The sequence below is a fragment of the Zonotrichia leucophrys genome, chromosome 5, assembly GCF_028769735.1.
Source record: "Zonotrichia leucophrys gambelii isolate GWCS_2022_RI chromosome 5, RI_Zleu_2.0, whole genome shotgun sequence".
NCBI classification, from domain to species: domain Eukaryota; kingdom Metazoa; phylum Chordata; class Aves; order Passeriformes; family Passerellidae; genus Zonotrichia; species Zonotrichia leucophrys.
The window spans coordinates 60,103,930-60,129,828 of record NC_088175.1 but is presented as its reverse complement, the minus strand read 5'-3'; the positions used below and the strand labels follow the sequence as shown (position 1 = coordinate 60,129,828).

Sequence of the window (25,899 nt, the reverse complement as noted above, 5' to 3'; positions counted from 1 at the left end):
TCTTGAAAGTCCATTCTAAGCCTTTCCAACAGGCAGTGTTCACAGAGAGCATCTCTGTTAGATTAATAGGAAAGACTTGGCCTTCTTTGGGGGAAATGTATGCAGAAGCTGGGCTTTATTTTAATTATTTATGGCTCTTCCAGCGAGTCACTTGGCTGGTTTTGCTCTCCTTGTGAATGAAATCACTCACAGCAGGTTGAATTCCTGCCTGTTCAGGTGCCATTCGATAAAAGCCGTGGGTTTCATCTGAATAAATCATTGCTAGTGTTGTTCCAACATCAGTTTGTGTGCTGAAAGCTTCTGGAAAAATAATTAATAATTCAGGAGGTGCTGATTTCAATGTCTTGGCAGTGTTCTGTCACTGAGTACCCCAAACCTGGCAGTGAAACCATTTAAATCCCAGGGAGCAGAGTTGTCAATACACCCACAGGATGTGTTGCCCAACACTTTCCATTAGAAGACCTGTAGTCACTTGTTTATATAAATTAGCCAAATTTGTAGCTATTTCTGCTGGAACTTTCCATGACACTGCCTGCCTGGGGCAAATTTTTTAAGGGAAGCTTCTTTTGAGATGTTTCAGGTGTTTGGAGAAAGAGATGAGGAGAAAAGTGCAGGGGAAGCTTTGCTCTGATGGAGCAGACACTCAGTCAGGAGTGTGGGGGATATTCATGGAAAAACTTGCCCAAAATTTGGGGCAAAAAGTGGGATTTTCTCTTGTTGTTCCAGTTGATGCTCAGCCTTGTGTGCTTGAGCCATGTGAAGGCTGAAGCTGCAGTGAGGGTGGATGGGGAGGAGGGAAGAGCTCCTTGGGGAAGTGGTTTATGGGGGTTTATGGCTGGTTTTTGTTGGAGTTCTCTGCTCCATTGCTGTAACAATCCATGGGGAGAGCAGCTTCCTGCTGCTTTTGTAATCACAGGATAGCTCAAGAAAGGGATCCTCAGGATTGTGGAGTCCCAGCTCTCAAAGTGCAAACACCTGGTCTAAATACCTGGAAATCATCCCTGGCCTTTTCCTTGCAAATGAAGGTGGATTTTTCCATCCTTTGACATCCCTGCTGCTTTTTTTCTCCTGCCTGGTTTGCTGGCTCTGTCTTGGTGACAGATCCCCATGGTGCTTACAGGTCCCCAAATTATTCATCCAGACTGGGATGCCAGCAAAACGAGCAGGAGCATTAAAAGCATCCTTGTTTGGTGGTTTTCACTTACATTTTCCACACTGTCAGGCAGTTCAGAATCAGGTTTGTAATTATTTGGAGTTTCCTAGCCATGATTTTGGCTGTCAGTGACATTGATGCTGCTGATTCCCACCATCCTTCCCGTTCCTTGGAAGCCCATTGTGACAACTGAGGGTTCAGAAAGGTTTTTCCTTTGGTTTGGTCTTGGACTTTTCCAGTCCAGCTCAGTTTTCTGTCATTCCTTGGCCATGAGGGTGTGAGGATGGTTTGGAGCAAGGAGCTGGAGCCAAGGTGGTGGCTCAGGGCAGCAGCAGGAGGTGGCACAAAAGGTTTTGTTTGTGACATTTCAACTTTGTCACCGTCTTCAACACCCTCAGCAGAGCTCTGGGAGGGAGAGCTTGGGTGCATTGAGTTGCAGGCTCATGATTTAGGAAGGATTTTTTTCCAAAAATCCAGTGTGGTGTTGGACCTGCTGGTTCTGGTGGGCAGATTTGTGCCCAGCAGGTGATGCTGGGTGAGCTCCTGGCCTGATGTGTGCACACAGGGGAATTCCTGGCATTAGGAGATGGTGGTTGATCCTCCCTTATTCTGAAAATCTGGATTTTATGTAAAAACTCAGTGTCCCTGTGAGGTGAAGAAAGGCTGTTTGATTGGATTGTTTGGGATGGAAGGGACTTAAAAAGGGACTTAAAGCATTTCTCATTCCACCCCCTGCAAGGGCAGGAACACCTTCCAGAGACCAGGTTGTCCAAGCCCCATCCAGACTCTCCTGGAACATTTCCAGGGATGGGGCAGCCACAACCTCTCATGTTAAGCTCTCAGCTATTTTAAGCTATGAGATACCGAGCTGGATTTGTTTTTTTTCTCTTCAAATTAATAATTTTTAAATGTTTGGGTGTTTTTATGTGTGCTTTGAGTCGGTACGAGCTGCGAAGCTTCAAAAGGCCTGGGAGAGTAACATTTGCTTTGGGATCAGTCTGGCACCACATTGCACCACTCAGCACATTAATCCTGAACTTGTGTGGCCACCTCAGCAAGCTTTTCCATCCGGGAATGCCACATTTCCATGCCCAGCTGTCCTGGGGACGTCACTTCAGTTGCTTTGCTGCCACCAGCGCCGCTGCAAACGCTCCATTAGGGTGGTGCAACCTCACCTGTGCTGTTCTGCCCTCTTCCAACAATGCCCATTTTTGGCTTCTGTCCTTCTCCTGCTCTCCGGGTGACTTTCTCTCTCCTTCTCACTTCCCTCCTTTCTTTCCCTCTCTATAGGCACCGATATTCTTTACATCGGCCCCGTCAAAGGTGAGCTCCACCTCAATAGGACTTTTGCCCTCTGCCTCTGGTCTCTTTGGCTGCACCCTTAGTTTATTTTCCTGCTCCTCTAAAACTTTTGACTTCCAAAATCTTTAAGCAACAGGTAATACCGGTAAGTCGGGGGCCACTCACGTCCCAGATGCCACAGAAACACAGGGGGCAGGAGCTTCCCGGTGTGGGAGACCTGAGTCTTTTCCCATCCTTTGGGCTGGAAGTTTTCCATCAGTTTTGCTCTTGGAGAAGAGCCAAGAGAGAGGAGAGGGACAGGGAGAGCAAGCAGCGCAGCGTTTTCCCGTTGAGAAAAGATGAGAAGGGAAAGTTTTCCATGCGCCGGCTCCGGGTTTGGGCAGAGCCGGCGTGGCCGGGAGCAGGCAGGGCTTGGCCCGAGGCTAATTCCCGGCTTTTATTCCCCTCGCTGGTAGGAAATATCTATTCAAGCCCAGGACTCTATAGCAAAACGATGACGCCGACCTACGACGCCCACGACGGCAGCCCCCTGTCCCCCACGTCCGCCTGGTTCGGCGACAGCGCCCTGTCCGAGGGCAACCCGGGAATCCTGGCCGTGAGCCAGCCCGTCACCTCCCCGGAGTCCTTAGCCAAAATGTACAAGCCCCAGACGCTGCTCGATAAGGCCAAAATCAACCAAGGGTGAGTGCAGGAGATGAGGATTTGGGGGGGTTTTTTTTGGATGATTTTTTAATGGTGTTCTCGAGAGCGTCGTGGGGACTCCGCCGGAGCGTCCCGTGTGCGTTATCCCGTGTGCGTTATCCCGTGTGCGTTATCCCGTGTTGGCAATCCACAGGTGGCTGGACTCGTCCCGATCCCTCATGGAGCAGGAGGTGAAGGAGAACGAGGCTTTGCTACTCCGGTTCAAGTACTACAGCTTTTTTGACCTGAATCCAAAGGTACGGAGCTCCTTGTTCCGCTCCCATTTTGAATTTTCCATCCTTTGGAGCGAAGGGTGCCTGATCTCTAACGTGCTGTTGTATTGGTAAATCTCCCAAAGGCTGTTGAAGTCTGAAAATTGGTTGTGCAGGCATCAAACCCAGGATTTGTGCTCCATTATACCAGGGGATTTGGGTGTTGCTAGAGGTGCTTCAAGAGCTCTTAAAGCCTTCTAAAGAGTTCTTAAAGTTCTTCTTGTCAGTGGCAGAGGATTTTCATTCTCAGATCATTGTGTTGAGGTGAGAGATCATAGAATTCCAGAATAGTTTGGGTTGTAATTGGCCTTAAAGGCCATCTCATTCCACCCCCCTGCCATGGGGAGGGACAGCTTTCAGTGGATGGGGTGGTTTGTGTCGGGCTGGGCTCCTGGTTTTCCGAGCATTCCGCGTTCCTGTGCCGCAGTACGACGCGATCAGGATCAACCAGCTGTACGAGCAGTCCAAGTGGGCCATCCTGCTGGAGGAGATCGAGTGCACGGAGGAGGAGATGATGATGTTTGCAGCACTGCAGGTGAGACACGGCCCCAGACGCCCCTGGGTTGGGTTAGGCTTGGTTTTGTCCTCAGACTTCTCTGCTCGTTAATCTGATAAATGAAATTGTGGAATCACAAAGTGGTTTGGGTTGGAAGGGACCACAAAGCTCATCCAGTTCCAGCTCCCTTCCACTATCCCAGGATGCTCCAATCTGGTCTTGGACACTTCCAATGATGGGACAGCCACAGCTTCTCTGAGCAACCTGTGCCAGGGTCTCACCACCCTCACAGACAAGAATTCCTTCCCAACACCCCTTCTAAACCATCCCTTCTTCAGTTTAAATTCATATTTTAAGCCTCACCTTGTCTCTGATGGGAGCTTGGCCTTCTCATGCTGGTAGGAGTTGGGTTATTTCCCATCCATCTCCAGATCCTCACTTGAGTTTATGAGATAATTTAAATACTTGCCACTGATTATCCCTCATGAAAAAGAACTTGACCTGCTTTTACCAAACATGTTTATATCTATCTTAACTTCTAGTTTTGTCCTTCTTAGCCCATCCCATACGAACACGAGGTCACTGAACTGTGCCTTTCTGGCTCTCTGCCCCCAAACCAGCTGGGGATAATCTGTGGCTTTCCCAGAACTATTTATTTATCTGGTTTGTGAAATGCTCTGTGTGATTTGGCATAAATGCTCCACCTGCTATTGAGTTCATGAGAGGGATGGCAGGCCTTTGTTCCGTGTGGTCTGGCACACCTTGGAGCTGTAGGAAGCAGAAATGTCCCCCTCAGGAGCGGGGCTGCCTGCTCCAAGGGCCCCTCCCAGGAAAAAAAGAGAGAAAAGCAGAAATATAATGGCTCAGTTTACATCCAAGTGCTCCAGCATGGGTTGGGCACGGTTCTTCCTGTGAGATTTTATGGATGTTTTGGTTTTCTGGGGTGAAAACAGATGCAAAAACAAAGAATTCTACAATGGTTTGGGTTGGAATGGGCTTTAAAGGTCATCTTGTTCCACCCCCTGCCTTGGGCAGGGACACTTCCACTATCCCAGGTTGTTCCAGCCCCGTCCAGTTTGCCTTTTGACACTTCCAGAGATGGGAGATCTTACAAATATCCATAAACAGCTGGTGGGAGGCAGGAAAGGGGGTGGACAGAGGTGCCCAGTGGCAGGAGCAGAGGGCATGGACACAGCCTGGACACAGGAATGTCCCTCTGCACATCAGGAAGCATCTTCATACCAGGAGGGTGACTGAGCACTGGCACAGTTTGCCCAGAGAGGCTGTGGAGTGTCCACCCCTGGAGTTCCTCCAAAGCCAGGTGGGTTTGGTCCTGGACAGCAGCTCCAGGTGGCCCTGCTGGAGCAGGGAGTGGCACCAGGTGACCTCCAGAGGTCCCTTCCAACCTCAGCCTGGTGGAAAGAGCAGTGTATTGGAATATGAATCCCAATATAACCAGTTAGATGGTGCCTGGGCCAGTTCTGACCTTCGCTGCTGGGCCAAAGGCAGCACTGCGGTGTTTTACCCCAGAGATACCTTGGCTGCTGGAGATTGCAGCGGGGCCAATCCAGGCTGTCAGGACTCCGTTTACCTCAGGAGAGAGAGCTTCTGGCGATGGTGGAGAGAAAGGGAGTGGATTCTGCTAGAAGGTTGCCAGATGTTTATTCCATGGGTACAGAGATGTCTGCACCGGGCCACTGCTGCTAACAGAATGGAGGCCACATGGTCTCATTAACCTTTTAAGCTCAGGGCAGGGGAAGGGGAGGGGACAGGTGAGCCACCAACCAGGTGAAGGGGCAGGGTCTCAAGGGACTAGGGACACCTATCACACGACGCCTTGCTGGTATGTTAGCCTGACTGACAGGGCACACTCAGCGAGGGGCGAGGGGGAAGGGAGAAGGTAAAACAGGACATTGTAACACACCACAACAGAGCAGCTCTGCCCTGTGGGGTCCAGAGATCTCCCTCAGGATGTGTCTGGAGACTCCTTGGTCTGGAACCATCCAGGATGGTCCTTCCTGAGCCAGCAAACCCCCCCCAGCATTTGCTGGCCTCTGCTCCTGGTGTCCCACTCTGCTTCCCAAGCATGGTGGCTGTGTCACCATGGTCCCGTGGGGTCCTGGGGTCACAGGAGCACCCAGGGGTGACCCTGGCCTTGCCTTGCAGTACCACATCAACAAGCTGTCCATCATGTCCTCGGAAAACCACCTGAACCACAGTGACAAGGACGTGGACGAGGTGGACGCCGCGCTCTCGGACCTGGAAATCACCTTGGAAGGTGGCAAGACGTCAACAATCCTGGTAAGGGAGGTTTTCCAGGCATCCAACCTCATTTATTTCCTATTTTTCTTCTCGTTCTGATGAGAAAGCTGCCCACGCCCCAGTAATATTTTCTTTAAAATACAGGGATTTTAGATACCAAGGGATAGTTCTGGAAAGAGGGAACCCTGGGCAGCAAAAGTCTTGGAGGAGCCAGGATTTTACTGATCCCCCCCTGCACCGAGCCACCCTCCTGATGAAATAATGGAAAACTAAATGGAAATTAAGTGATTTTTTTTATCCTCACCACTGATTCTCCCAAATTACAGAGTTTTCCACGTTGAGGTTCCTCTTCCACTGTTTCTAATTCACATTTTACAGCACCTAAAGCAGCTGCTGGATTTTCAGAACTAATTTAGGCTTATGAAACTCTATTTTTATTAGGCTGGATTTTAGCCTAGGTCTGTATTTCAGAGCATTTGGGGTTTTTTTTCTTGATATGTCATTTTAACACTGGTTTCCACCTTTAAAAATATAAAGCCTGAAAATTAAAGTGCATTAAAAGGACTCAATCTTGTCAGCTTTGGCCCAGCACAGCTTTTCCAGGCATTTTGCACATTTAAACCATCTCTTTCCAACCCTAAAATCTGAAATTTTCCACTTTTACACTTCATATAATTTTTTAAGTGTTTATGACGGGTCTGTTTGAAGCTACATCCATCCTCAGATGCTTTATTGGCATTAACAACAGCAGAGCTTTGCAGTATGAACCAGAAATAACAACAAATTTTTTATCACCAAGACATATTTTCTAATTCCTTTTGCAAAACCAGATTTGAAACACATCAGTGAGGAACAGTCCCTGCCAGACAGGAGTGAAGAGGACAATGATTCATCCAAAAAATCCCATCCCTTTCCGTAGGGCTTTGGAGCAGGAGCCATTTCCAGATGCATTCGAGTAATTGAATACGGATAATGGGCAATTACTGGATTGTTTGTTTAGATTCTGCATTTTTTTCCCCTGTGGTATCTGTAAACAGTTTCTCATTGCAGACTGAAAGTAAACTGTCCTGCTACTGGAAGCTCCTGGAGCAATCCTCCCTTTCCCTCTCCCTTGAAATTTTTTTTTTACTTCCAGCTCCTGGGAATTGCATTGCCACCCTGATGCAAAAAAAGGGAATTTAAACTCAATATTTTCAACATTTTGGGGGAGAAAAAAAAATATTTCAAGGCTTAGAAATCCCAGTTAGTTCTCCGCAGAGGTGCCCCTTCCCCTTTTTGTTTGGAGCATCAGGAATAAGTGAAGGGAGGAGAAAACTCGCTGTGCAATGGTGACCCTGGGCTGGGAATTGGCTCCAGCAGCAGCAGGAATTCCTCAAAGGAAAATCAATCCTTGTCCTCTGCTTTCAAAACAGAAAGCATTTTCCACTGCTGGGAATGGCTGGGGCTTTCTCAGAGCAGTTTCCCAGCCCCTAAGCCCTGATGGTGCTCCTGGATCCCTCCCCTGCACCACCTCCCTTCCCTGGGATCCCACTGCTCCCAGTGATTGGGATAATCTTTGATTTCCAGGGTGACATCACTTCCATCCCTGAGCTCGCTGACTACATTAAAGTCTTCAAGTAAGTGCTGATGGGAAGAGCTGCTTGTGGAACTGGTAATGCCTGTGAATAATTAATGGTCTTGCCTCTTAATTTCCTTTTATTTTTATCTCCTTGCCTTATGATATTCAAAATATTCAATACTTAAGTTAATTGGTTCTTGAATACAAAATTCAAGGTGTTTTCCTCCTCTGGTGCATCCTATAGCTAGCAGTGTGTGCTTGGGTGTTTCTTTAATGCCCAGGAGAGAACAAACCATCCTAAAATGAGGAGTGAAACCTAAAAACCTCCCTCAAAGACCCCTCCTGGTCTGCAGGAGGCTGGAGGAATTCCACCCAGCCAGGATTCCAGTCTCTCCATGCCAAAAGGAGCAGGTTAAGCTGACTCTGCCCCTCTCCCAGCTTGCTCAGGATTTAGGGGTTTTTTTTTAGCTTACTTTGGCTTGGTTGGTGGTTCATGGAAATCGGGAGCAGCAGCGTGTGCACTTGGAGGAGCATTTTTGGCAGCCACCACCATCTTTTGCAATTTATTGCCTGCTGCAGTGAAAGTTCTGGAAGCTGGAAACGCTGATGGGATTTCACAGCAGAGCTGCAGGATAGTGCTGGTGGGGGGAAAAAGCTGCAGACAGTGAAGTAGCTCTGGAACAAACCTTTATTTTATGAATTGTTTGGTTCTGGAGCCAGAACCTGGCACTCTCTGCCCTGAAAACCCCTTCTCCCTGTCCAGAGGGGAATTAATGAGGTCTCTGCCTCTGTCTGGGCTTGTGGTCTGCCTTAACTGTGATGAAGATTCAAGGCTGTGCCCAGCCCCTCAGTGGGTGTTTTTCCCTCCTTTGAACAAACAAACAAACAAAAAACTTGTTCTTCCCCTTGATCTGCTGATTTGCCAATCAAATTAGGCACCACTCCGGGAGCTAATTGCCTGCAAATTGGAGCACCAGGGGATGGAGCAGCCAGAAGCTGCTGGTTCCTCACTCAGTGCAAGCCCTGAACCCTGGGGTTGGGGTTTGAGGCTCTCAGATTGAGCACAGATTGAACACAGAATTCTGTTTGCTCCTAAAATTGGGGCTCAGGTGGTGTTTCAGTGCCAGAAATGCAGTGTGAGTGGTGCAATGTTTGGAGCTGTCCCAGCTCTGGATGTGCCTCTTGTCACACTTCAGCTGGGGAGGAGAACTGGGGGAGCAGTGCATGTCCCTTGTATTCCATATATTTAATTCCATATATTTATTTTTAAATGTGTCCCAGCACGTGCCTGGTGTGGCTGTGGAGATTTGCAATGCTTCTGTCTCCCCTGCCAGCCAGGTTATTGCCTTTGCCAGCTAAAATCACAGAATCCCAGAGTGTTTGGGGTTGGGATGGACTTTAAAGATCATCCTGTTCCAACTCTGCCATGGCAGGGACACCTTCCACTGTCCCAGGCTGCTCCAAGCCCTGTCCAGCCTGGCCTTGGGCACTGCCAGGGATCCAGGGGCAGCCACAGCTGCTCTGGGCACCCTGTGCCAGGGCCTGCCCACCCTCACAGAGAAAGATTTCTTCTTAATATCCCATCTAAAATACTCTCAGCAGCATTTTCTGAGGTGAAAACACAAGAAATGCCTGAGAGGCTGCAGATCCAGCCTTAGAATAAAGTTTAGGAATCAGGGAAGGTTAAACTATTCTGATACTTGGGGCTCTGTAAAGGCTCTGGACTTGTGCTGAGATGAGTTCAGGGTGCTTCACGTTGCAGGGCCACCAGTTCTCCTGCAGAGTCGAGCAAAATCCATGCTCTGTGTAGAAAAGAAGGGAACCTTTTGTGCTGAGGAGTGTTTAAAAAGAAAACAAGGAGTGCGCTCAGGCGTGTGCGTGACTGACGCGTCCTTGGAAGTGCTGCTTCCCCCAGAGCCCGAGCAGAGTGCTTCCAGTTCCATGTGGTGTCTGCAGAGGCAGAGTTTGCAGCGCTTCATGGACTCCTCTGGTTTTGCAGCACAGCCCTCCAGCTCCCCCCACCTTGCCCCAAATTATCTCCCTGGGATTGAAGAGTCCAAACTTGGAATTGGAGCTCAGTTCCTCGAGCCAGCAGTGCAGGAATGGCTGAGCCCCCAGGCAGGAGTGGGAATAACCCAGGCTGCTGACAGCAGCTTGCCAGGGCTGAAATTCTGAGCGAACACTGAGCTTTCCAGCTTGTTTTAGGAGCTCAGGCCAAGTGAGATGTCCCCCCACGTGTCCTGCAGGCCCAAGAAGCTGACGTTGAAAGGCTACAAGCCCTACTGGTGCACCTTCAAAGATACCTCCATCTCCTGCTACAAAAGCAAAGAGGAATCCAACGGGACTCCTGCTCACCAGATGAACCTGAGAGGTAAGAGAAGCACAAGGCTGGGCTAAGAGAAGCTGCTTTTTATTCCAGGAATAGGCTGCTCCTCCTGCATCTTGTTTTCCCACTGCTTTATCGTCTCAGAATTCCATCCCGGGGTTGGGTAAAGGTGTGTAAAGGAATGAAGTGGCTGGGTTTGATATCGTGGCACAGACTTGGAGTTCTGAGTGTGATTATGTGTGATCCCACAGGGAAGCACCACCAGCCCCCCAATACCTTGAGAAGGGAGCTTGGAGAACCACGGAATGGTTTGGGTTGGAGGGGACCTTCCAAACCTTGTTCCAACCTTCCGCCTGCCCCTTCTCCTTTTTGTCAGCTCTCCAAAGGACTGCACTGACTCCCACAGCAGAAACTGGGAAGAACAGACCATTTTCTTCCTCTGCTGCCTTTATTTCTCCTCCTCTCCCTGCTGCTGGCTGGGAGCAGCTCACTCTGGAGCTGAAATTCCTGTGGTGGCTGCCTGTCCTTGTGTCAAGTGAAACATTCCTGCTCCAGCAGCCACGCAGCTGCAGTGAGCTCCTGTGTTCTCCCCATGGATGCGGGAGCAGGGGGGATGCCAGGTGACCTCAGGCTGCTGTGGGAGCAAGGCCTGGCCCCCAGGACCTTTCTGGGAGCTTTTGACAGATCTGCTGTGACGGCAATTTCAGAAATCTGCGAGGCGGCGTTGGCGCGGCGCCCGTGGCGGGGTCGGTTCATCACCCCTGTGTTTACACAGCCCCTTGGAATCCTCTCCAGGCACCAGGAGCAGGATGCTCACAGCCAGATCATGGAATCCCTCAATGGTTTGGCTTGGAAGGGGCTTTAAAGCCCATCCAGTTCCACCTTGCTCCCACGGGCAGGGACACCTTGCACTAAACCTGGATGGTCCAAACCCCACCCAGCCTGGTCTGAAACACTTCATGGCATCCCATCACTCATCAGTAACATAGAGGGGTTTCAGGGTGAGAGTCAACAACTGTCCAGTCACCTTTTCATGAAGATTTTGGGGTTTGCCAGCCACTGGATCAATTTCTGATTCCAGGCAGGATCCAGGAGTTCTGTGGGTTTGCTTTTGCTTCATTGCTTTCAGGTCAGGTCTTGCTTTTCTCCCCCATTTTCCTGACACTTGTAAAAAGGGACATCTGACAGGTTTTTCTGTGCTGTGTGGAGTGTTCATCCCATCAGAGCTGTGGGACAAACCTTTGGCAGCACTGAGATGCCACCAGAGACCCCTGGGTCAGGGAGCTTTGCTCTTTCTTTTCCTATTTTTGCTTTCTTTGCCATTTTTTAAATCATCATGCCTCACACCCCTGCTAAACCCCTCATTGCAGGATGTGAAGTTACCCCTGATGTGAACATCTCTGGTCAGAAATTCAACATCAAACTCCTGATTCCAGTGGCAGAGGGGATGAATGAGATTTGGCTGCGCTGCGACAACGTAAGTTCATCTCTTGGACTGGTCACCTCTTCAACCTTTTCCCACCATCCCACCATCCTGCTCAGGGGCTGTTCTTTAAAAAACAAACAGAAAATGCTCCCACCTGCCTGATCTCAGCATTCCAAATATGCTCCAAGTCACCTGTGAGTTCATTTGGGATTCACATTCTCTGAACCCGAGAGAAGCAGAGAAAAGAATGATCAAAACAATTCTTATCTCATTTGCTGCTCCTGTGTTGTGCCAAAGCAGAATGCAGTTTGGAGATTGTTTACCCAGAGTGATGGTGTTTTGTTTCCTTGGCCTGTCAGGGCCAGGGGCATGTGCAGGCTGTGGGTCAGCAGACACTCATGAGGTTCTGGGCAGTTGAGTTGGGTGATTTGTGCAGATTCAGTTTAGATGTAATGTAATATAATATGGAATAATTTAGTATAATCAAGTAATTAATTAGCCTTCTGATAAGATGGAGTCAGATGCATCATTTCTCTCTCCTTATCAGGGGTTGCCTGCTTTTCCTAGGAGTTCAGAGCAGAAAATCAGCTTTGGCTTTGTCGTGTGGTTTTTGGCCACACGTTGGTTGGGTTCCTGCCTGTCTTTGTGCATGCTGGAGTCTCCTGAGGCTGGGAGGGGAGGGAGGGCTCCGTGGGGTGTTGTTTGAGGGCTCTGGTGGTCCCGCCATGGCTGTGACAGACACGTGTCCCTGTTCCGGGGGGCAGGAGACGCAGTACGCCAGCTGGATGGCCGCCTGCCGCCTGGCCTCCAAGGGCAAGACCATGGCCGACAGCTCCTACGGCATGGAAGTGCAGAACATCCTGTCCTTCCTGAAAATGCAGCATTTGAACCCAGACCCGCAGCTCATCCCAGAGCAGATCAACACTGACATCAACCCCGAGTGCCTGGTGTCTCCTCGCTACCTGAAGAAGTACAAGAACAAGCAGGTAGGTGCTGCTGGTGGCCTTGCCTGGGCTGGACACGCGTGCTGGTGTTTAACACGGCGTGGTTTGGATGTTTTGGATGTCCTCACTCACTGGGATGCACGTGGGTACTAAAAGGAGGTGGGACTGAAGGGTTTGGTTTGGATCCAGCACCTGGGGATGGCACCCAGCACCGGGATTGTGCCACGTGCTGTGTGAAGTGCACGGGCACGGCGGGGAACCTTCAATTGGAATTTGAAATTGGTTGATGTTTATTTTAAACACATTCTGGGAATGGTTTGGCCCCTGCTGATACTGGTTTGGCTCCAGCTGCCCCATCTCTGCCCGGTGCTGGGGTTAAAACCCCTTCCCCTGCACAGAATCCATGGAGAAATCCCCGGGATCAGCGGAGTTGCAGTTGCTTGCAGTGCTTTATCCACACTTGGCTGTAACACGGTTTGCATATTTCTCTCTTTGCTTTTCCACTGCTTCCAAATGCCAGTCCTTGGAACATTGCTTCGGTTTTGAGTTGCTGTGACTCGTGCTTGAACTCCATCCACGCTCCATCCCATCCCTGCCTGACAGGGCTGAACTGTTCCGCCCTGGGAATAAATGCAGGATTCTCTCAAAGAGAATTATATGTCAGAACAGCAGCAAAAATAAGGAAAGCATTGCTCCGTGGCCTTTTGGTGACTTAAATCCTTCAGGCTGCTGGCTGGGGCTGGATGTGATTTCTCCAAGCCCAGAAGAAGGCTGCAAGTCAGAGAAGCCGGAAAAATATAACTTTTTATTGGCACAGCACGATGATTTCCTGGCAGTGGAGTTATATTTTATATAGCCCTTATTATTCTCCTGAATAAGCCTTTATATCCCCTTGGATGGAGGAGAGGCTGCATAAATATACTACTTTAACATATATATAGAGAGAGATATATATTTATATATATAAAATACTTTCTAGGTTTCTGGGAAAACAGAGGCACCTGGAAAAATATTAGCTTGGAAAACTTGCTTACTGTGCAAGTATCCTGGTTATAAAAATAAAATCTATGGAATGGTGGGGATGGGCACGATGGGGATGATCCCAGTCAGGATGTGGACACCAGGGCCCTCACAGGCATCAGCTAAGCAGTGGATTTAGGATTTTCCTTGGTGGCCAGAGGCAAAGCCTGGAGCAGCAGAGGATGTTTGCTGAGAGGAATGAGGGATGGAGGCTGCAGGAATGTCAGGAATTTGACCACAAGGGTCCTTCTGAGGCGCAGGGAAGGAGGGGGAGGAGGAGTAGGAGGCTGTGCAGCCCACAGGAGGTGCTGAAATGGGAATTGGCTGTGGATTTATGGAGGCTCTGGGTCCTCACCAGCCCCAAACCCACTGGGATGATGTTTGCCTCCACGTGCAGCAGCGTAGGGTTGGCAGGCTAGGATTGGAAGCACCAAATCCTAAATGAAAATAAACAAAAACCGACCCAAAATAGAGATTTTCAGAGCTCCCAGGTGCCCTGCCAGAGTTTGGTGTCAGAGCCAGCTGGGGCAGACACATCTCTGGGAAGCACAGCTGATTTTCCCTTCATTTGCTTGTAATCCCAGGCAGCATCCCAGTCATTACTCCACATATCCCAAACAGAAAGATCTGCTGAGCTCAGAGTGAGCTCCTGAGCTCCCCCTCGAGCTTCCCCAGCCAGAGAGCGGCCTTGAGTTTGTGCAGAGACGTGGAGAGGAAAGTGAGGCCATGAACCCACATCTGAACCGGCAGCTCACCCTCCCCGTCACCCCCAGCAGGAATCACAGAATGTCCTGAGTGGGAAGGGACCACAAGGACCAGAGTCCAGACCCCCAACAATCCCACCCTGGGCATCCCTGGCAGCACTGGCCAAACACTCCTGGAGCTCTGGCAGCCTCGGGGCCGTGCCCATTCCCTGGGGAGCCTGGGCAGTGCCTGTTGCAGTGCCCAGGAACCTTTTCCTGAAACCCATCCCAAACCATCTGAGGACCAAAACCATCTCTCCACAAGGCCAGGGCCCAGCTGGGATCACTCCAGTGCTCCAGCAGGGCTGGCGTGAGCGGTGACTCTCTGCTCGCTTGTCCCTGCTCACATTCCCTTTGGCTGCTTTTCCACCTAAGGAATTGTGCATGTGGTTTGTTTTGGTTTTTTTTTTTGCTTGAACTTTGGTTTGCAGTTAATTTACACTTTTTCTTTGCTTTGTTGCCATATTTCTGATTGCTTTTTTTTCTTTCTGCCTCCTTTTCTTTTTTTTTTATTTTTTCATTTCGCCTTGCCATCTTCAGCCAGGCTATGTAAGAGACTTGGTAAGTGACAGCAACAATAAAATTAAGATAAACTTAAAATAAATTTAATCTAGAACCCCTTTGGTTTCGAGAGCAGCGGTGAAAGCACTAACAAAACCTGCACCCTCCCTGTGACACTTGGGCCCTGGTAGGTTTTTATAACAGTCCCCAGTGACTTATGGGGTGAAACTGGAAACCCTGCACCACAAATTTGCCTTGTTGTTTCCTCACATCCTTAAAGTTCCCGAGAGCATGAGTGGGAATGTGAACATGTCTGGTCAGACAGCTCTGATCTGTATTTGCTTTCCTGTATCTGGAGATGGGAATCTCCACGTGGGCTCTGAGCAGTGGGAGCTGAAAGAGCTCAGGGGAGGAATTATCGATTATCCGCGCTCGGCTCCGCGCGCGTGGCAGCGGAGGTGGCACTGAGGTCCCCTGTCCCCTGACCCCGCTGTGTCTCGCCGCCCGCAGATCACGGCGCGCATCCTGGAGGCTCACCAGAACGTGGCCCAGATGAGCCTCATCGAGGCCAAGATGCGCTTTATCCAGGCCTGGCAGTCGCTGCCCGAGTTCGGCATCACGCACTTCAACGCCAGGTGGGTGCGGCTGCTGGGCTGGGCTGGAGGAGTGTCCTTCATGGGTACAGGGAGTGGGTTAAATACCCTGGAGTCATTGTGGAATCGGTTGGGTTGGGTTGAGTTGGGTTGGGTTGAGTTTGGAAGCGTTGGGTTGGGTTGGGTTGGGTTGAGTTTGGCTGGGTTGGGTTGGGTTTGGATGCATTGGGTTGGATTTTGTTGGGTTGAGTTGGGTTTGGATGGATTGGGTTGGGTTGGGTTTGGCTGGGTTGGGTTGGGCTGGGATGGGATGTGTTGGGTTGGGTTGAGTTGGGTTGGGTTTGGATGCGTTGGGTTGGGTTGGGTTGGGCTGGGATGGGATGTGTTGGGTTAGGTTGGGTTGGGTTTGGTTGGGTTGGATTGGGTTGTGTTGGATTGGATTGGGTTGGATTGGGTTGTGTTGCTTTGGATTGGGTTGTGTTGCTTTGGATTGGGTTGAGTTGGGTTGCATTGGATTAGGTTGGTTTGGATTGTCTTGGGTTGTGTTGGGCTGGGTCGTGTTGGGTTTGTTTGCGTTGGGTTGTGTTGCCCTGGATTGGGTTGGGTTGTGTTGCCTTGGATTAGATTGGGTTGGGTGTGGTTGCATTGGGTTGGGATGCATTGGATTGGGTTTGGTTGGGTTGGATTGTGTTGGGTTGGCTTGGATGGGACCTCAAAGTTCATCTGATTCCAGCCCCCTGCCATGGGCAAGGACATCCCTGTGCACATCCTTGGCCGGGGAAGTCGCTCTGCAGCTGAAATTAAAAACATGAGCTGCTGTGATTTGTAAAAACGATTTTACAGGTAAACTCAGCTGCTGGGTTTGTGTGTCTGACCTGTTTTTCTCAATCCCTGTGCCAGGTTCCAGGGTGGGAAGAAGGATGAGCTGATCGGCATCGCCTACAACCGGCTGATCCGCATGGACGCCAGCACGGGCGACGCCGTCAAGACCTGGCGCTTCAGCAACATGAAACAGTGGAATGTCAACTGGGAGATCAAAATGGTGAGATGTGTCTGACACCCTGTGCTCTCCCCTGCTCCTGTCAGAGAGTCAGGAACCACTCCTGGAGTCCTGGAATCCCACATGGGTTGGGTTGGGAGGGACCTTAAAGCTCATCTTGTTCCAGCCCCCTGCCATGAGCCTCTCACTGTCCCAGTTTGCTCCAAGCTCCATCCAGCCTGGCCTTGGGCACTGCCAGGGATCCAGGGGCAGCCACAGCTGCTCTGGGCATGCTCACCACCCTCACATCAGGAATTCCCAGTGCCCAATCTCCCATCCATCCCTGCCCTCTGGCACTGGGAGCCATTCCCTGGCTCCTGTCCCTCCATCCCTTGTCCCCAGTCCCTCTCCAGCTCTCCTGGAGTCCCTTTAGGCACTGGTGGAGTTGTGTGTGACCTTTAAGGAAAAAACCCAAATCTTTCTCTCCTGTATCCATGAATTATTTTCTCCATTCTCTGAACCCCACACAATTAAATGAAGTGAAACCTCAGCACTGATGCTCAGGCTCCATCCTAACCCATAACACAAATACACAGGGCCTTATCCATACTAAAATTCCTTTCATTTGCTGTACAACTCAGACTTTCATGTAAATACCAAACAAATCAGAGTAGTTACTTCCCCAGGCTCTGAGATGGGCTTTCCCCCTGCTGTTACATTTGGATGCACAAATTTTTGGGCTCCTTTTTGGCAGAACACACAATTAAAACTGCCAGGGATACAGTGAGGGCTGTTCTCCTGCAGTTTGCAGCTCATTAAGAGTTGCTGGAGAAATTATTCAGCGTCCCCCTCTGCCTCAGAGTCATTGTTTTGACTCAGTTGCAAGCCCAGATATCCCAATTATCCAGCTTGGATACTCTGCTGGGAATCCCCATCCCTCCTGCAGAGCTGTCAGTGATGGGGGGACAAAAAGAGAATGAGCATCAGTAAATGAATGGTTTGTTCAGTCACTCCAAAATGAGCTCCCCCAGCCCCCATAAGGTATTTCAGTGGCCAAAATTCAACTTAGAAAACCAGGGAAGAGTGGAAAGAAAGCCCAGACTTCAACAGATCTGTGCCCAATCCCTTTTTCTGGAAGCAGAGAACGTGTGGCCACGTGCTCACCATGGAGAGGTGGAAACACACTGGGGGATTGTTTCTGAGTCATGGGGGAATACAAGGGGTAATTTAAATAAATAAATGAATGGATAAATAAATAGAAAAGAATAAAAAAGGCACAAAAGGTATTTCAGTATCTAAATATTTGAATAAGAGTCATAGGATATTTAAAGGGGGAAGGAACTCATAAAGAACCTCAAGGCCAAATTACCATTCACAGAATCCCAGAATGGTTTAGGTTGGGAGGGACCTTAAAGATCAACTCATTCCACCCCTGCCATGGCAGGGACACCTTCCACCATCCCAGGGAGCTCCAAGTCCTGTTAAACCTGGCCTGGGACACTTCCAGGGATCCAGGGAAGCCACAGCTGCTCTGGGCAACCAGAGAAGAATTCCTTCCCAAATCCCATCCATCCCTGCCCTCTGTCACTGGGAGCCATTCCCTGGCTCCTGTCCCTCCATCCCTTGTCCCCAGTCCCTCTCCAGCTCTCCTGGAGCCCCTTCAGGCTCTGAGCTCTCCCTGGAGCCTTCTCCTCTCCAGGGGAACATTCCCAGCTCTCCCAGCCTGGCTCCAGAGCAGAGGAGCTCCAACCCTTGCCTTCCTCCGGGCTCACTCCTACACTGGCACCACAAAGTTTAGCTCAGGCATTAGAAATCCATCTGAACACCCCGAAAGGAGGGAGAAGGGGAGGCAGGGCGGGGCTGAGCTGGGCTGCGTGTGCCCGCAGGTGACGGTGGAGTTCGCGGACGAGGTGCGGGTGTCGTTCATCTGCACCGAGGTGGATTGCAAGGTGGTGCACGAGTTCATCGGGGGCTACATCTTCCTGTCCACGCGGGCCAAGGACCAGAACGAGAGCCTGGACGAGGAGATGTTCTACAAACTGACCAGTGGCTGGGTGTGAGCCCCGCCAGCCTCGCCCCACAGGAACCCCCATGGCCATATTCATGTTTAACTTTCCAAAGCTGTCCTTTGACATAATGCTGCTTAATAAAGTAAGCTTGAAATGTATCTTTTTTTTTTTTTTAACAATTGGATTTTTGGTTGGTTTTTTTTTTTACCTTTTTTTTTTTTTTTTTTTCTTCATTACCAGACCAGTTAATCTGTGTGCACTAATGAGCACTTCTGTTAATTTGCTATAACCAGACCATGTCTGGGCAGGGTGACAGTGACCCACAGATCCAGACTCCGATGGGCAGATCAGGATAAAGATTTAACTGACTTTAAAAAAGCCAATTTTTGAAGAGAACTCTAAGCCATCTTCTTGTAAAGCCATCCAGGGCTAACCTATATGAAGTCTATTTATCATGTTTAATGCATGAGTGTTTTATTTCCTTTTTATTTTGTGTTTTTATTCTGTACATTTGACCTGTTTGAAGTCGTCCTGCTCCCAAGCAGAGCTGCCATCTCTCCTCTCACACTACACCAGGACTCTGAAGGTGCCTGACATGACTTTGAGGATAGTTTTGTGTGGCCTCGAAGATGATCTTCTGTTAGTCTGTTATAGCTTGGTTTTATTTGTTTAACTTGCCTTTTGATAATCATTTATATTGTCTTTTTTTTTTTAATTTTATTTGTACACCGTATTGTATTATGACACTTTTAGTATTCACCAGCATAGTCACTGTTCTGCCTCTGATATGCAAATTTTTTCATTACGATATGAAGTAAAAGGTTTATGAAGTAAAGGTTTTTGTGTAACTAATGTAAAAAACCACAAATTTTATAAAGTTGTACAGTTTTTGTAACTAGTCTCACAAGCCAGCTAGGATATTGCATAGATCAGCAGTAACTGTAGGATGTCTGGAAGGGGTACGGGGACAAACCGAGGAATAAAAAACCCACAAAAAATACAATTTCAGTCCAGTAAATTTTGATCTAAGTTAAAGGGGATTCCAGAGCTGTGCCACAACACCCTCAGTAGCTGATCCCTGGGCCCAGGGCTGCCAGGTTCATTAAGCCATTCCCACATTAACGCTAACGAGGAGGGGTCCTGTGCCCACGTAATGCCAAGGAATATCCAGTGTTGCGTTCCCACAGTCCGTGGTATCAAGACTATGTTCAAATACATTTTATTTTAAATAAAAGTCAAATCTTCTATTTAACATTCAGCTGCCACTCCTGGTTTTTGGGGTCTACCTGTGCCATGGAAAGGCCATAAACAATTCCATAGGATGGAGCCATCCCATGCCAGCTTTGGGCTCCCTCCAGCTGCCTTATCCCAAGTTTGCTGAAACAAATGACACCAAAAAGTTACAAAATTCTGGAATATTTTGCGTTGGAAAGGACCTTAAAGCTCAGCTCGTTCCACGTCCTGCCAAGGGCAGGGAGAAGTTCCACTGTCCCAGGCTGCTCCAAGCCCTGTCCAACCTGGCCTGGAACATTTCCAGGGATCCAGGGGCAGCCACAGCTTCTCTGTGCCAGGGCTTCACATCCCTCACAGGGAAGAATTCCTTCCCAATCTCCCATCCATCCCTGCCCTCTGGCAGTGGGAAACCATTCCCTGTGTCCTGTCACTTGTCCAAGGCCCTCTCCAGCTCTCTTGGAGTCCCCTGTAGATCCCACTCCCTGGCCAGGCCGTGGAAGCAGCCCAGGGATTGAGGGAATCACAGGATCTGAGCTGAACCCAGCACTAAATGTCCCCAACTGCCACATCCACAAAGCTTTCACATCCCTGCAGTGACTCCACTGCTACCCTGGGCAGCCGTGCCAGTGCCTGACCATCCATTCCATTAAGGAATTTCCCCTGATATTCCCCCTAATACCCAACCTAACCCTCCCCTGGCACAAATTCATCTCCCCATTTCCGCACCGATCCTTTCACACCACGTGCCCCGGGACTGGCTGCACCCTTGCTCCATAAAACCCAGGATAAGGAAGGGCTGGCCTGGAGGGGCTGGGCAATTCCTCCCACTCCAAGAGCAGCACCCAGGGCGTGCCAGGGATGCTCCCAGTCCTGCCCCACAGCCCCAGGCTCCTTCTCTGGGATGCAGCAGGTCCGGGCAGCTCCGAGACACGCGAGCGCAGCGCGGCGAGCGCGCTCCTGGCAGGCAGCGCCAGGATCTCGGCTGGAACAGCTCCAGAGATGGGCGTGTGATGGGATGGCTCCCTGAAAACACTCACCTACTGTCTCCCTGAAAAACATTCACCTATTGCCTCTCCAAAAAACATTCACCTATTGCCTCCCTGAAAAACACTCACCTACTGTCTCCCTGAAAAACATTCACCTATTGCCTCCCTGAAAAACATTCACCTATTGCCTCCCTGAAAAACACTCACCTATTGCCTCTCTGACAACACTCACCTCCTATTGCCTCCCTGAAAATTACTCACCTCCTATTGCCTCTCCAAAAAACACTCACCTATTGCCTCTCTGAAAAACACTGACGTCCTATTGCCTCCCCAAAAAACATTCACCTCCTATTGCCTCCCTGAAAACATTCACCTATTGCCTCCCTGAAAAACATTCACCTATTGCCTCCCTGAAAAACACTCACCTATTTCCTCCCCCAAAAATATTCACCTTCTATTGCCTCCCCAAAAAACATTCCCCTCCTATTGCCTCCCTGAAAACATTCACCTCCTATTGCCCAGCCTGAAAACACTCACCTCCTATTGCCTCCCTGAAAACATTCACCTATTGCCTCCCTGAAAAACCTTCGCCTCTATTGCCTCCCTGAAAATTATTCACCTCCTATTGCCTCTCCAAAAAACACTCACCTATTGCCTCCTCAAAAAACACTCACCTATTGCCTCCCTAAAAAATATTCACCTCCTATTGCCCAGCCTGAAAACATTCACCTTCTCTTGCTTTCCTGAAAAATATTCATCTCCTCTTGCCTTCCTGAAAACATCCACCTCCTATTGTGTTCCTGAAGATCACCTATTGCCTCCCTGAAAAACATTCACCTCCTATTGGCCCAGCCTGAAAACATTCACTCCTATTGCCTCCCCAAAAATCATTCACTCCTATTGCCTCCCTGAAAACATTCACCTCCTATTGCCCAGCCTGAAAACATTCACCTATTGCCTCCCCAAAACATTCACTCCTATTGCCTCCCCAAAACACATTCGCTCCTATTGCCCTGGGCTCAGCAGGATGGGGAGGTGACAAGACGGCCCCAGAGCCCTCGGTCCGTCCATCCCCAGGGCTTTCAGGGCTCGGGCTGGCCCCGGCCGGAGCAGGGGAGGGGATGGGGCAGGAAACGCTGAGCAGAGAAGCACAGGAGGTCGGGGAAGGGCCATGGGAAGGCAGAGGCTGCCGACAACCACAGCCCTTCCCCACACAGACCCCGAGGGTGGGAGATGGGAGAAGCCCGGGGGGAAAGTGCAGGAAACAGGGAAGGGTCACAGGGGGTTTGAGGTGATCCAGTGTCGTTTTCTGCTGGGTTTCCCAGGATATTTCCTAGATGAAAACTTCCTTTCTCCTTGGGTGAAAAGATGCAAGTGGTAATGAGATAGCTGGAGCAGAGCAGGGTAAAAAATGATGTGGTTTTCCTAAAACCAGATAAAATGTCACAGATGGGAGTGGGCACACGCTGAGGATGGACAGGGGTGAGGAGGAAGCGTGAGGAGCACACTGGGAAAGGGATTAAGGAGGGAAATGGGGAGAGCTGGAGCCCACGGGGAGGGAAGGATGATCCACCTCGGGGACAGGCAGCAGAGAGGATGAGGAGCTTTGTGGTTGTTTGCTCCATGATCCTGAGCCAAAGGAAAACCAGGATGTGGTGGGCACGGAGGGTTTCCAGCGATGGGGAAATCACAGCTGGGTTTGGGGTGTCTGGGCATCAAACCAGCAGCAGAGGATGAGGAGGGTCCTGGCAAGGCAAGGCACAGCCATTCCCAGCTCCTGCAGCCCCAGCACTGGGAGAAGACACGGAGATTTATTTTGCTGACACAGAAATGTGGCCGTGGTTGTTTCTTTTGGGTAATCAAAGCAGCAATCCAAATGAAAGCCAAACCCAGGAGAAGCCAGCCCGTGGGTGTCCCCAGCCCCCAGGGTGACTCAGCCTCGGGGAGGAAAAGCTGAGACTGCCTGGCATCCACAAACCACGGCTGTGCTTGGGAAAGAGGAATTATTTCCAACTTCCAGTGATAAGCACATGGTGAGGAGGGAGATTCAAAGCCAACAGGGCTGCTCCAACCTCGGTTTAACAACAAAAAAAGTGGCAGAGATGCCTGAAAATGGGACAACTCCAGCCCTCCAACAGCAGCAGGGCCAGGGGGATGATGCTCCTCCCTTGCTGACCCCGCTCCAGGACCTCGAGGAGGGGAAAAGGAAAAAATAAATCACTTTTTGGCAAGGCACTGATGCAAACCGGCTGCCAGGCTGAAAATGCACCTCTCTGAATGCATGCAGCATTGGACTGTGTGAGCCAGGCATGGCCTGGGGGCTCGGCTGGGATTCCTACAGCGCTTTAAGCCCCGAGAAATTTAATACCGAGCAGATGGGCGGGTGTGGAGCGGGATCGGCGCAGGTTTGGATGCGGGAGAGGTTTGCAGACACTCAGATATATTTTAAAAAACAGCAATAAACGATATATCTATATCTATATCTATATCTATATCTATATCTATATCTATATCTATATCTATATCTATATCTATATATCTATATCTATATATATATATATCTATATATCTATGTATCTATATATTTATATATCTATATCTCTATATCTATATCTATATCTATATCTACATTTATATCTATATCTATCATCTATATCTCTATATATCTATATCATCTATATCTCCTATATCTCTATATATCTATATATCTATATATCTATATATCTATATATCTATATCTCTATATTTTATATTCTATATCTCTATATCTCTATATCTCTATATCTCTATATCTCTATATCTCTATATCTCTATATCTCTATATCTCTATATATCTATATCTATATCTATATCTATATCTCTATATATCTATATCTATATCATCTATATCATCTATATCTATATATCTATATATAAGGATACAAAATATCTATTTCTAAAATGTATCAAATCTCTCCCCAGCAGGGCTGTCCCCTGCTGCAGCAGGCAGGGAGTGAGAGCTGAGTTTGGAGACATCCTGCTGACAGGAATTGATGGAAAAGGGACATTTTGGAGGAGCTGCTGGTTTGGGGTGAGGGGGAGAACAATCACTGCCCATCCTTGGAAATTTTCAAGGTTAAGTGGATTGGGGGCTTGGAGCAACCTGGGATAGTGGAAGGTGGCTTTGGTTGGAAAGAGATGATGTTTAAGATCCTTTCCAACCCAAAGCATTCCATGATTTTGTGATTCTTCTCTAACACGGACACAAATCCGTGATTTTTCTCTAACTCAAACTGATCCCCAAGCGCTCCAGAAGGAGCTGGGTTATTCCCCCCACCCGGGACACGTGGGTTTCCAAAAGCTCTCCCGTTCCTCCCGCCCCAGGGGCTTTCCTGCGGTGGGCAACGGCTGAAAAAGCTCCTTCAATGAATCCCTGGTAAAGCCAGGGCTGGTGAGTCACTGCAGCGTCTGGGGAAGCACACTGGAGATTTTCCAGCCTCCGGGCCGGGAAGGGGCTCCTGGGTGGCCGGCAGCACTGCCCTGGCTGTGGGCACAGCTCTCCCAAATTCCCGGTGCTCCCAGCAAGGGGGAATGCAGAGCTCCACCGGGCCTTGCCCTGCATCCCAGGGCTGGGATCAGCACCTTTCACCCCGACCTGCCCCACACAGGGACCGCTGAGGGCGCTCAGGAGCAGCAGGGATGCTCCTGGAGTTGATTAGGGATGCAGGGAAGGCAGACCTGGCGTCGCCAGAGCTGGAAGCACACACGGATGTGGATGTGCCTGGTGCTGTCTGGCCTCATTTCCCAGGTGTATCATCCCTCATCTCCGATGCAGGAAGGGATGGGGAGGATCCAAAGCTCTCCACAGCCCAGAGTGACAGCACCAGGAGTGCTTTAATGGCTCTGATTAAATCCGGGCGGGTCGGTGACCGCGCTCCTGCGGCTCCAAACCTTTCTGGAGAGCAGTGGGGGTTTTATTTGTTTGCTTTCAGTCTCACAAGAGCCCCGGGGGCTTTGATTTGCAGCCCTGAGGCACTAAACAGATAAAGGATCCATAAATATCTGCTGCATGTTATAGATCTGAAACAAATAAAGTGCCTCCCCTTGCTCGCAGCTCTTCCCGTAAGCACCAGTGCGATCCTGGCCTGCTCCCGTTTCCATCGGCATCCCAGCCTTCCCTTTGAAATCCCCTGCACCCCTCCAGCTGTTCCACATATTTCAGGCTTCAGCCTCCCCCCAGAAACTGCTCCTTTGGTTTCCCTTAAGCTCCTCTGTCTGGTTTTCATCATTCCAGGATGCAAACGGGGAATTTTCCCAGGGCCGAAGGTTTGCAATTCCCTGGATCTTCCCCTGCTCATGGGCTGTGGGGAGAGGATGTGAAACTCCACTTTGAGAAGGACTTGAAATCCCAACATGCCAAATTCATCCCAGAAAAGCTGCCAGGGAGCTCACATCAGTGTGATCAGTACTTGGTCTGATCTGTGGAGCTGCATTTCAGGAGGTTTTTCTTTTTTTAGCTTGACACAGGAGCAGCAAAATATTTCCCAAATTCCCAAGTGACTCAGAAAGGCCAATCCCACATTTCACAGTGGCTCAAGTAGGCAGGAACCTGTCAGATACTGAAATCATTCAGAAAATTTTCCCTTTGATCCCCAGCTAGGACAAAGGGCTGGTAACAGAGCTCCCCTGTGCTGTCAGCTCCTGGTGGAGCTGCAGATTCCCAGCTGGTGGGAAGGCTCTGCTTGGAGAACTCCCACTCCCCCTCCCCTGAGAATGCAGCACTTTGAGCAAATAAAGCATTTGCTCTGGGTTTTATTTTTGGCTTTTGGTCAACAGCTGGTCCGTCCCTAATGAGTGAGCTGGGCTTTGATTTCCTGCCTGGAGAAGGGGGTGAGGAATGGGAGAGGATCTGGGTTAGAAATTTGACCCACACCAGTGATCCCAGCTGGGATTTACTCCCATTAGTCCTTTTCCTGGGGATGTGTCCCAAAGAGAGGCACAGGAACAGCTCAGGGGACACAGGGGAACTGCAGGGGTGCCCAGAGAAAAGGAAGCTCCTGACCCCAGGTTGTGCAAGGACAGGCACTGCACTGCCCTCCAGACTGGGCTCAGGGAATGGGATGGCAGGGGCTCTGCTCTTCCCCTTGTTTTGGAGCAATTTCTCCATCATCATCACAGAATCCCAGAATGGTTTGAGTTCAAAGTGGCCTTAAATCCCATTTTATCTTATTCCATGGGCAGGGACACCTTCCACTATCCCAGGTTGCTCAGAGCTCCATCTGACCTGGCACAGAAAACTTCCAGGGATGGGGCAGCCACAGTTTCTCTGGGCACCCTGTGCCAGGGCCTCACCACCCTTGAGCCAGGAATTTCCTTCCCAATTTCCCATCTAAACTTGCCCTCTTTTCCACATCTTCTTCTGTTCCAGAGCATTTG

General features: G+C 49.7%; 1 protein-coding gene across 4 annotated transcripts in view; it reads left to right on the top strand.

Moving 5' to 3' along the window:
* Nucleotides 1-18,451, top strand: part of FERMT2 (FERM domain containing kindlin 2) — a 56,561-nt gene extending 38,110 nt beyond the window's left edge. Inside the window, exons 4-16 of one of the 4 annotated variants that reach the window (XM_064715980.1) lie at nucleotides 2,444-2,476; nucleotides 2,911-3,136; nucleotides 3,291-3,393; nucleotides 3,836-3,943; nucleotides 6,071-6,205; nucleotides 7,733-7,782; nucleotides 9,971-10,095; nucleotides 11,421-11,527; nucleotides 12,241-12,462; nucleotides 14,724-14,744; nucleotides 15,195-15,319; nucleotides 16,178-16,319; nucleotides 18,143-18,451. In XM_064715980.1, the coding sequence (XP_064572050.1) occupies nucleotides 2,444-2,476; nucleotides 2,911-3,136; nucleotides 3,291-3,393; nucleotides 3,836-3,943; nucleotides 6,071-6,205; nucleotides 7,733-7,782; nucleotides 9,971-10,095; nucleotides 11,421-11,527; nucleotides 12,241-12,462; nucleotides 14,724-14,744; nucleotides 15,195-15,319; nucleotides 16,178-16,319; nucleotides 18,143-18,316 (1,571 nt within the window). In that variant the 3' untranslated portion in view covers nucleotides 18,317-18,451. The remainder of the gene's footprint in view (nucleotides 1-2,443; nucleotides 2,477-2,910; nucleotides 3,137-3,290; nucleotides 3,394-3,835; nucleotides 3,944-6,070; nucleotides 6,206-7,732; nucleotides 7,783-9,970; nucleotides 10,096-11,420; nucleotides 11,528-12,240; nucleotides 12,463-14,723; nucleotides 14,745-15,194; nucleotides 15,320-16,177; nucleotides 16,320-18,142) is intronic. The other 3 variants (XM_064715977.1, XM_064715978.1, XM_064715979.1) reach the window with 3 other exon arrangements.
* The last annotated feature ends 7,448 nt before the right edge of the window (nucleotides 18,452-25,899 follow it).